This window comes from Muntiacus reevesi, chromosome 2, assembly GCF_963930625.1.
Source record: "Muntiacus reevesi chromosome 2, mMunRee1.1, whole genome shotgun sequence".
Lineage (NCBI taxonomy): Eukaryota > Metazoa > Chordata > Mammalia > Artiodactyla > Cervidae > Muntiacus > Muntiacus reevesi.
Window position 1 is genome coordinate 263553922 of NC_089250.1, and position 16300 is coordinate 263570221.

General features: G+C 48.3%; 1 protein-coding gene across 1 annotated transcript; it reads right to left on the reverse strand.

Annotated features, from left to right (window-relative positions):
- Positions 1-2528: 2528 nt before the first annotated feature.
- On the reverse strand, positions 2529-9019 carry CXCL17 (C-X-C motif chemokine ligand 17). Its single transcript, XM_065920607.1, has 4 exons — positions 8855-9019; positions 5135-5215; positions 3972-4073; positions 2529-2918 (listed from the first exon to the last, which is right to left on the reverse strand). Exons 1-4 carry the CDS (start codon positions 8931-8933, stop codon positions 2821-2823), a joined length of 360 nt encoding a protein of 119 aa, XP_065776679.1. The 5' UTR covers positions 8934-9019; the 3' UTR covers positions 2529-2820.
- Positions 9020-16300: the final 7281 nt, after the last annotated feature.

The window sequence follows — 16300 nt, forward strand, 5'->3', positions numbered from 1 at the left end:
CTTGTTGCAGAGCACGGGCCCTAGGGCGCACCGACTTCAGTAGTTGTGGTTCCCGGGCTCTAGAGCACAAGTTCAGTTGCTCCTTGTCAGATGGGATCTTCCCAGACCAGGGATCAAACCTGTGTCTCCTGCATTGGCAGGTGGATTCTTAACCACTGGACCAGCAGAGAAGCCCTGGTTTGGTTTTGCTAGAAATCCCCACGGTAAAGACCCCGGCTGGCCTTTGGCTCCCTGGGCTGGAGCTGTGTGCTGAGCCCGCAGGGTCTGACTCTCGCCATCTTTCTCAGGACATAGGTTTAGTCTGGGCTGGTGGTTCAGTTTTGGGTGGGGATCTAGGCTGGGCCAGAGGTGGTTGATCTCGCTTCTTGTGGGGCTACAAGAGGCTCTATAGGACCAGGTTCTGACTGGGCTCCAGATCCTTGTCTCAGTTCTGGGTCCTGTTGAGTTCTAGATTCTTTTCCTGGCCCAGATCTGTGCCGCGAGGCAACTTCTTGTTTACTGAAGGGCACCCTTTGGATGGGAGGTGACGGCTGCAGGGCAGAGGCCTGTGGGGCACGAAATTCCTGGTGCAGAGCAGACTTTTGTTGTGCTTGAGGTTCCTGCTGGGCTTCAGCTTGGTGATGGGCAAGGGGCTCCTGCTGAGTGAGGGTCTTTGCTGTGCAGTGGGCTATTGGATCCTTGTCTATTGGGTCCCTGCTGATCCTTGGATACTGGCTGGTCTGGATGTTTTTTCTGGTGCAGGCTCCAGCTGGGTTATAGTTCTCTGGTGTGGCTTTGATTCTCTAACAGGATTAAATACCAACTTAGAACCTGGCTCTGCTGTGCTTTTTTTTTTTTTTTGGTCAAGGGAGATATATATATTTTTAATAATTTTATTATTTATTTTGGCCTGTGCATTTATTTTTGGCTGAGTCTTTGCTGCTGCACAGGCTTTTCTCTAGTGTTGGTGAGCAGAGGCTGCTCTCTAGTTGTGGTGGCTTCTCTTGTGGAGCACAGACTTGGTAGTGAAGGTGCACGGGTTTATCTGCTTTGTGCCATGTGGGATCTTCCCGGACCAGGGATCGAACCTGTGTCTCCTGCATTGGCAAGCGGATTCTTGATCCCTGAGCCACCAGGGAAGCCCTCGTGGGAGATATTGGTCTCCCTGGCTTCATCCCCCTGGGTCCCCACAGACCTCCTTTGTCACAGATCCCTCGTGGGTTACTCGTGATGGCTCCCCCACCATCTTGGGTTCCACTCCTTCTACCTGGCATCCCTGGTCTTCCTTTTGGAAGCAGTCGGCAAGTGGGCTGACCACCAGAGGGTTATGTCTTAGAGGGGCCCCATCCCACTCCCCACTCAGATAAAATATTTCTTGTCATGAGGGCAGCATCCCAGCTGAGTCCTCTGTTTCATCCGGATGACAGAAGCTAGACTCTGGAGGAATGTTCCTTTTCTTTCTCGATTTAAAAAAAAATTTACTTGGCTGCTCTGGGTCTTAGTTGTAGCACATGGGATCTTCCTGTCAGCAGGATCTTTAGTTTTGGCATGCAAACTCTCACTTGCTGCATGTGGGATCTTGTTCCCTGACCAGGTACCGAACTTGGGGCCCCTTGCATCAGGAATGTGGGGTCTTGACCACTGGACCTCTAGGGAAGTCTTGAGTGTTCCTTTTCTTACTTCTCCTTCTGATGTTTGAGGAAAGGGTCAGAGAGGGAAGCGGGATCTACCCCACTGTAACTATCTGCTCTTTATTTATTCTAATGGTTCCCACTTTTATTTCCTTATGTTATTGTTCTGATCATTTTATTCCCATGTTAAAAAAAGAAAAAAAAGACATCTTCCCATTTCTACAGCTGGAAAGCCCTTTTCAGTGGCATTTGAGATCTTCCATACTGTCTCTCCCAGGTGGCTCAGTGGTAAAGAATTCGCCTGCAATGCAGGAGACACAGGAGATGCTGGTTCGATTCCCTGCGTCGGGAAGATCCCCTGGAGTGGGGCATGGCAATCCACTCCTGTATTCTTGCCTGGAGAATCCCATGGACAGCGGAGCCCAGCAGGTTATAGTCCGTAAGGCCGCAAAGAGTCCGTCATGACTGGTGACTGAACACTCTAGCCTTGAGCTCTGCCTTTGCACATATGTCTTCTGTAGTTGCCTGGAAACTTAGAGTCTGGTGACCACTGATGATGATGATGATGGTGGTGATAATCATAAATACTGGGTAAGCATTTTATGTGCTAGGAAATGGAGCCAGGTTCTTTTTAAACTTATATTATCATTAGTAAGACAATGTCTGATTCATTGCTTTCACTGCTTTCTTTGCCCTACCTAGCTCTTACCTCAGGACGGTTTGTTGGATGAGTAAAAGTAAAAATTTGGAGCAGAGAGAGACTGAAGGTGGTGTTGAATAGAGGTGTGTATATAATCTGGAAATGGTTTGGAATGAACAGGGTTAAGTGGATCGTCTGGATTGAACGTGCGTTTCGAGACCCCATTTGAAAATGATTTTGATCTATTACATTTAAGTATATTTATTGATTTTGTTTGCTCTTTTCCTGCTTGTGTTTATAGTCGGGGAGGACCAGCTCTAGGTACTCAGAGATTCTTGGTTTCTTTCAGGTGAGTAAGCTTAAGGCTGTGTCAGGGGCAGCCCCAGGAAAAGACTGAAAGTGAAGAAGGCACTAGAGGGGGCAATAATCTCAGGGAGAATGCTTTTGGGGTGATTTAGGGAGTGGGGACAGGAATGGGGGGACATGAGGTGGGAGAAGAGTGTCTTCTAGGCGCGGTCACGGCTTTGTTGACTGAGAATGTTTCATCGGGAGGGTGGGGTCTCAGAGCACCTATAAGGGCAGAGCAATGCTTTCTAGCAGACATCGTGTGAGAAATTGCTGGCAGGCTTTGGAGGGCGTGTTTGACTTCCTGTGGTGTCTTTGGTGTCCTAGGGTGAAGAGAAAAGGGAGACACGGCAGTTAAAAACATTTTTAGAATTTAATTTTTTTTTAATGAGAGCTTTTAAAATGTTACAAGTGAGACTCACCCCATGGGGGAAAAATTTAAATGAAAAAATATCTACAGTAAGGAGATAAAGGATGCCCCAACCCCTGCTTCCACTCCTGATTCTGGTGAGCACTATCGTTACTAGTTTGCTGTATGGTTTTCCAAACCTTTTGTATATAAACGTAATTGTTGCTGTTGTTGTTTAGTCGCTGAGTGGCGTCTCTTTGCCACCCCATGGACTGTAGCCCACCAGGATCCTCTGTGGGATTTCCCAGACAAGAATGCTGGAGTGAGTTGCCATTTCTTTCTCCAGGGATCATCCCATTCTTGATCATGTAATATCATAATAATGCCACAATATCCATCAGTTTAACACTTAACAGTATACTTTTTATATGACATTTAATTATACCTAGACCAGGGAGGAATCTCATCATTTGACCCCGACACCGGTGTCATTGTCAGAGATCAGTGACCAGGTCGCCAACAGCCCCTCTCCCTCCATTTTGATAAGCAATGACATTCTATCATCAGAGGCTTTGGTGACCCGTCTTCTAGTATTAGGGGAATTGTGTTTTGCTTTTCCTGCTCTTCCTGTTTCCCCACTAGTTGACCTTGAGTAGGATGAGCTTGAGTAGGATGAGCTTGAGTAGGATGAGCTAATCCTGATCTTCATTTCATCTCTCTTGTCTCTTAACCCCTGCTTCATCCCTAGCTGGGGCTTCCCTGATGGCTCAGACGGTGAAGAATCCACCTGCAATGCAGGAGACCCAGGCTCGATCCCTGGGTCAAGAAGATCCCCTGGAGAAGAAAATGACAACCCGCTCCAGGATTCTTGCCTGGAAAACCCCAAGGACAGAGGAGCCTGGGGGGCTACAGTCCATGGGGCCGCAAAGAGTCAGACACGACTGAATGACTGACACTTGCACTCTCATCCCTAGTTGATTCCACAGAGCGACTCTGATTTAAGGAGGGTCATTCTTTGACAACTTACTGGTTTTCTTCATCCTGCCCTTGAAATGATCACAGGGACACGGCTTCTTTGTCAGCCTGGGCGCTGTCATGAGTGTTCTTCTAGGGCCTCTCAGGAACCAATCTGAAATAAGGGGGTTGCTGCTTAGGAAAGTTCATATGTTTGAGGGCTAGGACTTGACTTGCCATCTTCCTTACCTCCCAGTTGTTTTTCATATTTCAGTGGGAAAGGGTCAACACAGAACAGTTATATGAGTACCAGGGTCTCTAAGTTGTTTTGCTGACCTGTATGGACAAAAATGGGTTTTCCCAATAGCTCAGTTGGTAGAGAATCCACCTGCAATGCAGGAGACCCTAGTTCAATTCCTGGGTCGGGAAGATCCACTGGAGAAGGGATAGGCTACCCACTCAAGTATTTTGGGGCTTCCCTTGTGGTTCAGCTGGTAAACAATCTGCCTGCAAAGCAGGAGACCTGGGTTTGATCCCTGGGTTGGGGAGATCCCCTGGAGAAGGGAAAGGCTACCCACTCCAGTATTCTGGCCTGGGGAATTCTCTGGACTGTACAGTCCATGGAGTCGCAAAGAGCCAGACACGACTGAGCGTGTTTCACTTTCATGGGCAAGAATTTGGTGGCAGGTTTGGAGGAAGCATCAGAGTGTCATTAGGGAGGCCAAAAAAATGAGCAATGAGTGGGAAGGAACTTCGAGAGGGAGGGGACATAAGTATACATGTGACTGATGCACGTTGTTGTGTGGCAGAAACCAACACAATATCGTAAAGCAATGGTCCTCCAATTAAACATAAATTTAAAAAAATGAGGAATAAGAGGTGTCTGCCTTTCAGTGGCTGCTTTACTTCGACTAAGCCATTTTGCCCCTCTGATTTCAGTCTTGCCTGTGAGTAAAATAAGGCTGAGAATGGGGTCCAGGAAGGTCTTGGAAGGCAGCCCTGGGTTGTTGGGGAAACGGGTAAGGGAGAGGGGGCCAGCCAGACCTTCTGCCTGGACCCTGGACCCTGGAGGAGTCTGGCTCTTACATGAGACTCAGGAAGACATGAGTGGTGGGCTAGGGAGAGGGCAGGGGGTGAGGGCAGCTCCGGTAATATCTGCTCTGCTCTCAGGGGGATTCAGGGGAGCAAATGGGGATCTCGGCGGTGCACTGTTGTTGTCGATACTGTGTTACTGACCTTGGCACTCACATTCTTGGCCTCCTTCTCGGAGCCACCTCCCAGAAGCCTGGCGTTGGTCCCTCTGGCCTCTGGCGACTCCTGTGGGAAGGAAGCTGGTCACTTCCAGGCACTGGAAAGGGAAGGCGCCAAGGCCCTTTTCCCTGTGCCTCTGGGTCAGCACAGCTCCATCGCGCTTCCTATTTACTGAGGGAGCTAGGGTACTTCAAGAGAGGGGTATCGCCAACGGATAAGGAATCAAAGTATAAAATCTGGCCTAGAGAAAAGCTTAGCTGGAGGTAGGCAGAGAAAGAATAGCTTCTGGATAGAAGAGAGGACAAAAGGTAGGGGTGTTGATCAAGACCTGACAACTTCCCCCATTAAAGCCCCTACCCTACACACGTTATTCTCCTGACTTAAAAAATAAGAGCAAAGAGTAGATTATTCCATAAACCAGTCAAGAACTTCACCTACCTCTGTGCTTGGTTGTATTTGAATCCATAGTCCCCGTTTAACTGTTAATATAGGAGGATGGTATTTACCTTTGTCCTTTTGGAACAAATCCATTTCTCCTTTTGTCTCTATCTAAGTCTGTCTTATCACCTGATGCTCTCTTATGCCCGTTTTGTGTTTCTTGATATCATTACCAAGCTGTTGTTATAGCATTGCACTAATTAAGTGAATCACCATCTCTTTTATTTTGAGGTGAGAAAACCGAGGCCCAGAGAGAGTCAATGCAATGCCCAAGGTCACAGAGTTAATGGTGACTCATCTGGAGCTAAAACCTAGGTCCAAGGCTCTTAGCCTTTTAGTCTCTCTTCGAACCTACATGACCTAATGTCATGGGAGCTATTTATCATAAGTAATTTTCTAATTAATAGGTAATCTTATAAGGAATTAGTCTGCTATTGTAAGTAATTTATTTCTTAACATTGTCATTGCTTCTCAGTTATTTATTTTTTCCCCATTTCCCCATGAAAAGCATATTGCAGGTATGTGGTTGTTTTAAGAGATAAAGCAAGATCAGATTTTATTTGGAGATTTCTGGGCAGGAGGATTGTGTAATGTTATTTCTGCTCACCAGACTTGGTCCAACATTGCAAGTACCCTTGCCTGGGAAACGGGAATTGAGCCTGCAATTGCATTCCCTGGGGGCCTCAGTGAGCTTTCCGGGTCTCATTGCCCTTATGCCTTTGAAGCTACTTGAGAATGAAATTTTACTCTCTCGGTTTATTGAACACTTACTAGGTTCACATTATCCATCATTTACTCTTTACAACAGTTGTACATGCTAAATGGTGTTTTACTCATTTTAAAATGAAGCTTGAAAAGCTTAAGCATCTTGTCCAGGGTTCCAAGGGGCTTCCCAGGTGGTAAAGCAGTCAAGAATCCACCAGCCAAGCAGGAGACGCGGGTTCGGTCCCTGAGTGGGGAAGATCCCCTGGAGAAGGAAATGGCAACCCACTCCAGTATTCTTGCATGGAGAATCCCATGGACAGAGGAGCCTGATGGGCTACAGTCCATGGGGTCACAGAGAGTCGGACATGACTAAGCGCGCGCGCACACACACACACACACCAGGGTTAAAAAGTGAGTGAAGGAGCCAAGATTTGGATCACGGTCGATCCCCTGAATTCAAGTCTGAGTCTAAAGGTCCAGGTGAGTCTAAATGTGTCACCATAGTTGAGAATTATTGGTAAAGCAGTGGCTCCCCTGGGGAGTGGGTTACCCTCCAGGGGATGTTTGGCCATGTCTGGAGATATTTTTGGCTGTATTAACAGGGTGGGGGCGGGGAAAGGCTGCTATTGGCTTCTAGAGGGTAGAGGCCACTCGGATGTTGCTAAACAGGTTAGAGAGACCAGAACAGTGCGCCCTGCCCCCCTTACAAGAGGACTTAATCTCTAATGTCAACAGAGCTGCTATGAAACCCAGGTGTCCAGTCTCTTAAGGGGAACATTTTGAACTTAGAAACCTGAGGATTTATTCTTCCACTTAGATGTATTTGCCTAGCACCTTGCCGGGAATGGCGGCCATGACTGGAGCTTGGAGTCCGGGCTGAGGTCTCCAGCCTGGGAGCCTGTCACAGCGGTGGAAAAGACTTCCCTCCCAGAATGCTGGTCTAGGGCCACCCCCGCCGGGCCATGGGGCCCAGCGGCTTCCAGAGAACTCTATAAGGGAGAAGATTCTGGAAATGGGTGCAGGAGGGTAGACTCCTGATTTTAGGACCCACTCGATGCTGCTGCTAAGTCACGTCAGTCGTGTCTGACTCTATGCGACCCCATAGACGGCAGCCCACCAGGTTCCCGTCCCTGGAATTCTCCAGGCAAGAATACTGGAGTGGGTTGCCATTTTCTTCTCCAGTGTGTGAAAGTGAAGTCGCTTAGTCATGTCTGACTCTTAGTGACCCCATAGACTGCAGCTACCAGGCTCCTCCATCCATGGAATTTCCCAGGCAAGAGTACTGGAGTGGGTTGCCATTGCCTTTTCCCACTCCATGCTGAGTGTGTAACAAAGCTATTTCACCTGAAAGTAGCGCTTGGGGAGATGGTCACTTAGGATGGGAACATAGGTGGGGAGGGGGTCCCTTCTGCACAGTTGTTCTGCTAAGGGCTAGGCCACTCCGGCTGTAGGGGACAGTGGAGCGGATTCGGAACTCCTAACCCAGGATCTGCTTCCTAAAGGTGGGCTGTTCAAACAGGGCCGGTGTGCAGTCTTGCCCCCCCTCAGGCCACAGGCGCGAGGCCTTGTACCCAGAACACAGAAGCAGAGCCGAGAACTAAGGTCACCCCCAAAACTGACTGAGCCCCTTTGTAACTGTTGCCTGGAGAACCCCATGGACAGAGGAACCTGGCGGGCTATAGTCCATAGGTCACAAAGAGTCGGACGTGGCTGAAGTGACATGACACACACATGTAACTGTTGCCAAAAGCCCACGATCATCACTAACAGGCTTCCTGACTCCAAATTAGTCAAAGATGCCCACTCCAGTAAACACCCTATAAAGCCCCAATCAGTCCCCTAATGCCAGCCTTCCAGCAGGAATTGTCCTTGCCTTGAGGCTATAAAAATTGGCTATTAACCCACTAACACCGTCGACTCTCCCTGGCCTGTCAGGAGTTGTCGGCCCGCTGTGCTCGCAGGGCCCACGTTATCTCTGCTCTTTGTTCTTAATAAACTCACTCCCTTCTGTAATGCTCTGTGTCTGGAAATTCTTTTCCAACCGGTGCTCGGATTGCCTCAATAGCTCAGTGTGGTCACAGCTTCAAACACAGGTATTTACCTGGTGGTGTGATTTTTCTGGTTTATCACCTTACCATGAAAAAGCATTAAGAATTATTGGGGCATGTCTGGTGTACTAGGAAGAATATAATCGAGGATGACTGACTGACTGGACGCACACTTGCTTTCAACACCCTCCTTGCACGGCCTCAAGGCTCGGTCCCCAGGACACTCAATACCCCTGAACAGGGGCTGGGGGAGAGGTAAGGTCCTCTTCCGCCAGCTACCCTTGCAGACATTCCATACACACAGGCTCCTTTAACTTCACGACACTCAGGATTTACGTTCAGTTCATTCCTTTTTGTAAATGAAGAAACAGGCACCCAGACAGGCTAACTCACCGCTAATCCCTGTAGCCTGCTGGGGCTACCTTTTACCACGTGTGCGGTCATGCTCTTTCCTGTGTCGCCACATTTCTGCCCCCCTTTTATCTTTCATAGAAAGTGGATTTTTTTTCTTTACCTGTGTGTGAGCTGCTGGAGACTGCAGACATCAGCATTAGTGGCAGCAACAGGAGGAGGGAGGAGATTAGAACCTTCATTTCACCTGTCGATGCTGCTCCGTGGCGACCCTTCAGCAGCTCCCAGTGAGAGGGTCCCCACTTCTCCCGGCGGCTCAGGCCGTGCGTGGAACGTGACTGGGGCGGGGGGCGGGGTCTGCACTTTACTCCCCAGCCAGCGATCTCATTAGAGGGCGGGAAGGGCCGAGTGGCGCTGGCCTTGTTAGGTAACAGGTTGGACCATGTGTTTTATGGGAATCTGGGAGGCAAAACTGGCCAAACAAATGAAGCCTTTGTAGGAACACAAGAGGGTGACTGGTAACCTGGCAGCCATGCTCATCCCCTCCCTCCTCCCTCCCGCCTCTCCACCCCGCAATGTGTTATGATTTCTTCTTGTGGCTCGTGTGAATTTCCTTATACGTTTGAATGACGTTTTCCAGCTTAGTGTCTGGCAGGAAAAGTGAGGGCTAAGGGTTGGCGAAGAGGATGGCACGGCCTGTCTCCCCTCTGCCTTCCCCACTCCCAGCCTTGGCACAGTATCAGATGTTGCCGTGTCCCCACTGTGGACAGCATCCTCCAAGTCTGTGGCCGCATAAGGAGGGAAGCAGAGAGGATGGAGGAGAGGCTCTTCTTGCCCAAACTCTGCCCTGGGGCACTGGGTCAAAGTGCCTGGAGCTTGCTCGCACTCATGTCCATCAAGTTGGTGATGCCATCCAACCAGCTCATCCTCTATCATGCCCTTCTCCTCCTGCCTTCAGTCTTTCCCAGCACAGGGTCTTTTCCAATGAGTCGGCTCTTTGCATCAGGTGGCCAAAGTATTGGAACTTCTTGGTATATGGCCTCATGGCTCCTGCCTAGAGGAGAGGTGCTGGGAGCCGGCACACGAGATCCCACACATGACAAGGTCACGAGGAGAAAGACTGACAGGCAAGGCGGATCAGGTTTTCAGGGATTTCGAAAAGCTGCCCCTGGTGCTCACCTTAAAGATGATATCTGTCTTTCTGATGCTTGCTTCAATAGACTACTCCCTAATTTCTGTGACACAGGCAGAAGGCCTTCCCCGATCTCTTCCCAAATAAGAATCAATTTAGAACTTTAATCAATAAGTTTCCCAGGTGGTGGTATTTTATGAGATTATTCAGGGTGAAAGGAGTGTTTTAATTTAAACTCCTTTGCTGGTAGTTTGTTAGCCAAATGTATTTATGCCCTTTGTACTAATGTGCATGATTGCTTATAATATCCTAATCATAAAATAGCATAAAGAACCTGATTATATAAAAGCCCTAATAGACATAGAGCATTTTTGAGGGGTGAAGGAGTCCTATTAGAAAACACAAGAAAAATTATTCTAAAAGTAGCTATTGGGTTGACATTTGCTTGCTGTGTTTTGCTTGCTGTGTTTTTGCTTTTAATGTGCTAAGGTTGTGTTATAGAAACCATTGTTAATATAGTTAAAGATCTAGAGAAATAAAAACTTAGCCCTAGTGTGGTAACAATGAGATGGTTGTTAATTGTCAGCCAAGAGTGCTAGGCAGAAGCTGCCTCACCAAAGTCGCAGAGTCACTCTGGGGTAAACTTCTTAGATAAACGCAACCGACAACTTCTGCAGAAAGATTAATTTTTGTGTTAACAAGGTTATACTTCTACTCTATACTGTTGCCCTATGAGACTGCTACCTTTCAGTCACCATAGAAACAGAAAATAGGTTTACATTCACCTGACCTATAAAATGTTAATAGGCCCCAAGGCCAGAAGATAATATACAAGACCCTCATAAAGAAGTATGCAGAAAACACCCTGGTTTCGTGAAGGACAAGCTGACGTTATGTTAAACTATCTTCCCCTTAGAAATGTACTAACTTAGGGCATAAAAGCCACGGTAAAAATAAAGGATTGCCAGACTCTGCTGCACCCCCCGTCTGGTCATTCTCTCCACCCCCCCCCCCTCTCTCGCTCCCTCACAGACTTGGCCCTATCAAGGCTGGTCTCACGTGTCTTCTCTCTCTCTCGCTGATGCCGTTCATCCTGAGGGTATCCCCTGGATCATGCTGAGGCTGGACCCCAGCAGAGAGGGACGTGGGTTGGCGGAAGACCCTCAAGGCTTCAGGTCCAAGAGGATTTGAGAAGTAAAAACCACAGTAGGGATAGTGTCTGCCCAGGCTGCTGGGACTCCTGGTGCGAGATCTTGTTTGAAATCAGTCCAAGATGAAAGAGAGAAGTAATACTTCTTGGGGCAAACATCAAGGGTCCAGAAGGGCAGCACTTACTGACATGACTCATTCCAAAGACTTCAGGAGCTGGGCTCAAAAGTAGAAGAGAGACTGGTCTTAAGGGCTGAGAGCTGTTTGTGGGGCTAAAAGAAAGAAAATAAGTGCTTAGTCATGTCCGACTCTTTGCGACACTTTGGACTATAGCCCACCAGGCTCCTCTGTCGACGGGGTTTTCCAGGCAAGATTACTGGAGCAGGTTGCCATGTCCTCCTCCAGGGGATCTTCCTGACCCAGGGACTGAACCCGAGTCTCCTGTGTCTCCTGCATGGCAGGTGGATTCTTTACCTGCTGAGTCGTTGCGGAAGCCCTTGTGGGGCTGAGGGGAAGGTTAACAAGGAAGTCCTCCCTGTTCCTCCAGGCAGGTGTGAGAAAAGGTGGTGTGACTTTGTTCTAGTCCAGAGGAGGGAAGAGGCCAGGCATGGCTTTTGTCTGCTCATCCCTACCCTGTCATTTTCAGATGATTTTCACCTGTGGACCTGTTGGAGACTTGACTGTAGACTTTGCTACGAGGTTTATAAGCATCGGCAGGTGCCTGGCACTTCGCTGGACAGTGGAGACTGTCCTTGAGTTGAAGGTGCCGTCTGAGCTTGGTCTAATGTGTAAAGCACTAATGTGGCTCCTCGCTGGAAAATTATTATCAAAAAAAATTTTTTTATTCATTTACTTATGGTTGCCCTGAGTTGTTGCCTTGCACAGGCTTTCTCTAGTTGCAGTGAGAGGGGGCTACTCTTCACTGTGGTGCTTCTCACTGTGGTTTCTCTTGTGGATCATGGACTCTAGTCACACTGGCTCATTAGCTGTGGCACCCTGGCTTAATTGCTCTGTGGCCTGTGGAATCTTCCTGGACCGGGGATCGATCCCATGCCCCTTGTTTTCGCAGGTGGATTCTTATCCACTGAGCCACTGCTCCCTGGAAATTTTTAACCATGGTCTCTGTCCTCAGAACCCTCAAGTCTAACCAGGGAGACAACACACACTTCATAAAACCTGGGGATATTGTGCGATCAAATTTCAGAAGTGGCAGCAGTTCATGGTGGACGGTGAGTAGCTCCAAAAACTCGGGGTTCAGTGGAACTTGGGCTGGGTCTGGAGGGTGGGGTAGGGTTTCTGTTGATGGAAGGCAGGGAGGAGGGCAGGGCTGAGAAGGAGTACAGAGCTGACTGGGTGGGGATTTTTGAGGCAGGGCTGTTAATTGTTCACTTGTAAGTTCCTAAACTTACGTAGGGCCTGGCACTTTGTGGGTGCTCTGCAAATATTTGTTGAACTGACTGATATTTTTGTAAGCCTTTATCTAGACCTGCTATGTTAGAAAGCATGTGAAAGCGCAGTCCATTATCGGGAAAACATTTTTCTGATAGAAGGTCACGCACACACATGGAGCCTGAGGTGGTGTTTTACTTCCTCATTAAGTCCTCCTCCAGTCTGCCCCAAGGCTGCTAATCAAGGGGCTCCTCCTGCAGCTTCCTCCAGGTCCTCTCAATCTGTTCACCCCCATCGTCTCCCCAAGTCCTGGCTCACTATCGGTTCACTCCATCTGATTTTCCCCTCTATGGACTTGCAAAGGGATGTCGGGTCCTATTTCCCATGGGAGAGGACTTTGGGTCTCTCAGCTGCATTGATGTAAGACACTCACTCCCAAGACAGACTTTTCTCTTGTTAATGTAGACAATCACTTAGGGCTTCCCAGGTGGCGCTAGTGGTAAAGAATCCACCTGCCAATGCAGGAAACGCAAGAGACAGGTTCGCTCTTTGGGTCAGGAAGATCCTCTGAAGTAGGCAATGTCAACCCGCTCCAGTATTCTTGCCTGAAAAATCCCACAGTCAGAGGAGCCTGGTGGGCTGCAGTCCATCGAGTCATAAAGAGTCAGACACGAGTGAGCACAAACGCTTAGAGCTCACCCTGAGAATTCAGTTATGTCAAGCGCAGTCTTTGTGTCTTACAAAGGTCTCCTTCCGGGAAGGAGGTGAGGGGAAAGTGGGAGAAATAACCATTTTCTACTGTTATTTGGTTCCCCCCCTCTTCAGTATACTTAGTGTGTGTGTGCTCAGCCATGTCCGACTCTTTGCGACCCCATAGACTGTAGCCCGCCAGGCTCCTCTGTCCACGTACAGTGTACTTAGACATTTAAAAATGCTTGTTGATGGTATCATATCCATGCTTCCTGTTGCTCTAAGAGTCATTTATTCATACACACAGTCAGACGTAGCAGGAGGGCATGGCAACCCTCTCCAGTATTCTTGCCTGGAGAATCCTCTGCACAGAGGAGCCTGGTGGGCTATGGTCCATAGGGTCCATAGGGACAGGACTGAAGCGACTCAGGGAGCATCAGAGTCCCTAATGTATTTGGGTGGTGGCTTCCGAGAAGAAGAAGGTGTGGCGTTTCTCTGAAGGGCTCTCACCCAACATGTAGGCCTGTGGAGGGTTAGTCCAACTGCTCTGTGATTTGTTCAAGGTCACGGTTAGTTCGCCTCCAAGCCAGAGAAGATCTCCAGTTTCCCGACCTGCCGGAATGCCTTAGTGGGCAGCTGCCTGGCTGCTATGTGCGCCAGTGGGGGGCGGGGCACCAATACCCTGGATTATCCAGAGGTAAATATCTGGTTGAACCATGACTGCAAAAATCTGGGACACTTGCATTCTCTCTCTTTTTCACTTTGAACTTGAAATGAGGAAAATGAGAGCCTAGAAAACCCAGAGTGGATGATTTTCACAGGGGGCTGATGAGATGCGCCCAGACACCTGTGTTACCTCTTATCAACACATTTCTCACGTGACTGCAGTGCTCTGATGCTGGGTTGAATTCTCTCCCTCAGTAAGGTCAGGGACCAGTTCTGATTCATCCTTGTGTCTCTAGCGCATTGCAGGCTCTAATAGATATTTCTTTTTTTAAAAAAATTTGCTTATTTTAATTGCAGGATAATTACTTAACAATACTGTGATGGTTTTTGCCAGACATCAGTGTGAATGAGCCATAGGTACACATATGTCCCCCCCCATTCTGAACCCTCCTCCCACCTCCCTCCCTATCCCTCCAGATTGTCACAGAGCACCGGCTTTGGGTGCCCTGCTCCATACATCAAACTCGGGCTGGTTATCTATTTAACATATGGTAATGTATATGTTTCAAAGCTGTTCTCTCAAATTATCCCACTCTCTCCTTCTCCCACTGAGTCCAAAAGTCTGTTCTTTACATCTGTGTCTCCTTTGCTGCCCTGCACGTAGGATTGTTGGTACTGTCTTTCTAGATTCCATGTATATGTGTTAATACATGATATTTGTCTTTCTCTTTCTGACTTATCACTAAATACTTCTTAAAAATAAAACAGCAAAGTTTCCCTGGAGGCTCAGTGGGAATGATAACCTAGGGGTGTGGAGTTGGGAGGGAGGTTTCAGAGGGAGGGGGACATGTGTTTGCCTGTGGCTGATTCATGGTGATGTATGGCAGAACCTATCACAATATTGTAAAGTAATTATCTTCCGGTAAAAAAAAAAAAAGAATCTGCCTGCCAATGCTGGAGACATGGGTTCTATCCCTGGCCCGGGAAGATCCCACATGCTGTGGAACAACTAAGCCCGTGCAATCACAACTCCTGAATCCGCGCTCTGCAACGCAGGATCGACAACTACTGAGCCCTCGCGGCAACTGCTGAAGCCGGAGCGCCCTAGGGCCCGTGCTCCGCAACAAGAGAAGCCACGGCAATGAGAAGCCTGTGCCCCGAAACTAGAGAGTAGCCCCTGATCGCTGCAACTAGAGAAAAGCCCGTGCAACAGTGAAGAGCCAGCACAGACAGTAAGTAAAAGAACAAAAAGTATACACGTCCACGGATATGGAATGACTGGGGCAGCAGTGTAAGTCAAGACTGCAATCTCCTCGGGTGAACTAAGGTGGAATTTCGCTTCTAAATACAGGAGAAGTGTTCGGTATGAGGACGGGGCTCATCCTATGGCTCTGCAGCTGTGCTTGGAATACTCCCAGGATATGAGTTTCTGCTCTGGTTGACATACTTCACTTGCCCATCAGAAAGTGACCGGATAGCGTCGGGGAGCTTCAGAATACGTCATTCTGGAAATGGCTCAGGGAAGACATAGGGGGTGCATGGTGGTTATTCACAAGTATTTAAAGTTCTGTTGTGTGAAAAGGTTTGAGACTTGTTTCCATGCCTACAGAGAGTAACAGAAGGCTTGGCGAGTCTGCACCAGTCACACTTTGGCTCAGGATGAGAAAGAACTGTCAGAGGAAAGTAAATATCCTTGGACAACTATAGGTTTACTGGCAGAGTTCAGGCAGGAGCTGGGTGTCTGAAAATAACCGTCACAGTGATTTGTTGTTTCTTGAAGATTCCAAGGGTAGAGCTTGGCTTGGAACCCAGGATTCCACTAATACTACATTTTATTAGGTATTATAAAATCTGCCCTTTGAAAAGTGACACTACTCTATGATGTCAGCCCAGGTCTCTGTGATTCTGGCTCCCAGTCAGTGTGGGTGGTTGTGATTCTCTTACCTACGCTGAGACTTGGACGTCACCTGCTCTGCTAACCCTCCTGCCTCCTTTAGAGCTGAGAATGGTCACCATCAAGTGTATTCACTGCATGTTCATGCCCACAAGGTGGCAGCATTGTCCCACTCGTGTTTCCAACACTCTATTCTGTTAGACGCTCAGTAGTGTGACTCTGCAATCCCCTGGACTGTAGCCCGCCAGGCTCCTCTGTCCATTGGGATTCTCCAGGCAAGAATACTGCAGTGGCTTGCCCTGTCCTCCTCCAGGGGATCTTCCAGACCCAGGGATCAAAGCTGCGTCTCCTGCATTGCAGGCAGATTCTTACTATCTGAGCCATTACAAAGGCTCCATTCTATTCTGGGATGTGGGCAAATCTGAGCTCTGATTAGGATTAGAAAAAGGGTACAAGTGAAGTGACTAGGTGAACCTTTTTTTTTTCCCCCCTGCTAAGTGACAGAGTTGAGGTGAGTCTCAAGAAATTGCTTTGTAAAAATGGCAGGCACTTTAGGGAAGTGACTCAAGTTTTAAGGCGCTAATTGATCTCCCGATTATCTTGATCAAATACAGATCTGATTCTTCTACTGGGGCCTGAGAGTCTGCATTTAAAAAAATCATTTGTTTATCCATTTTTGGCTGTGCTGG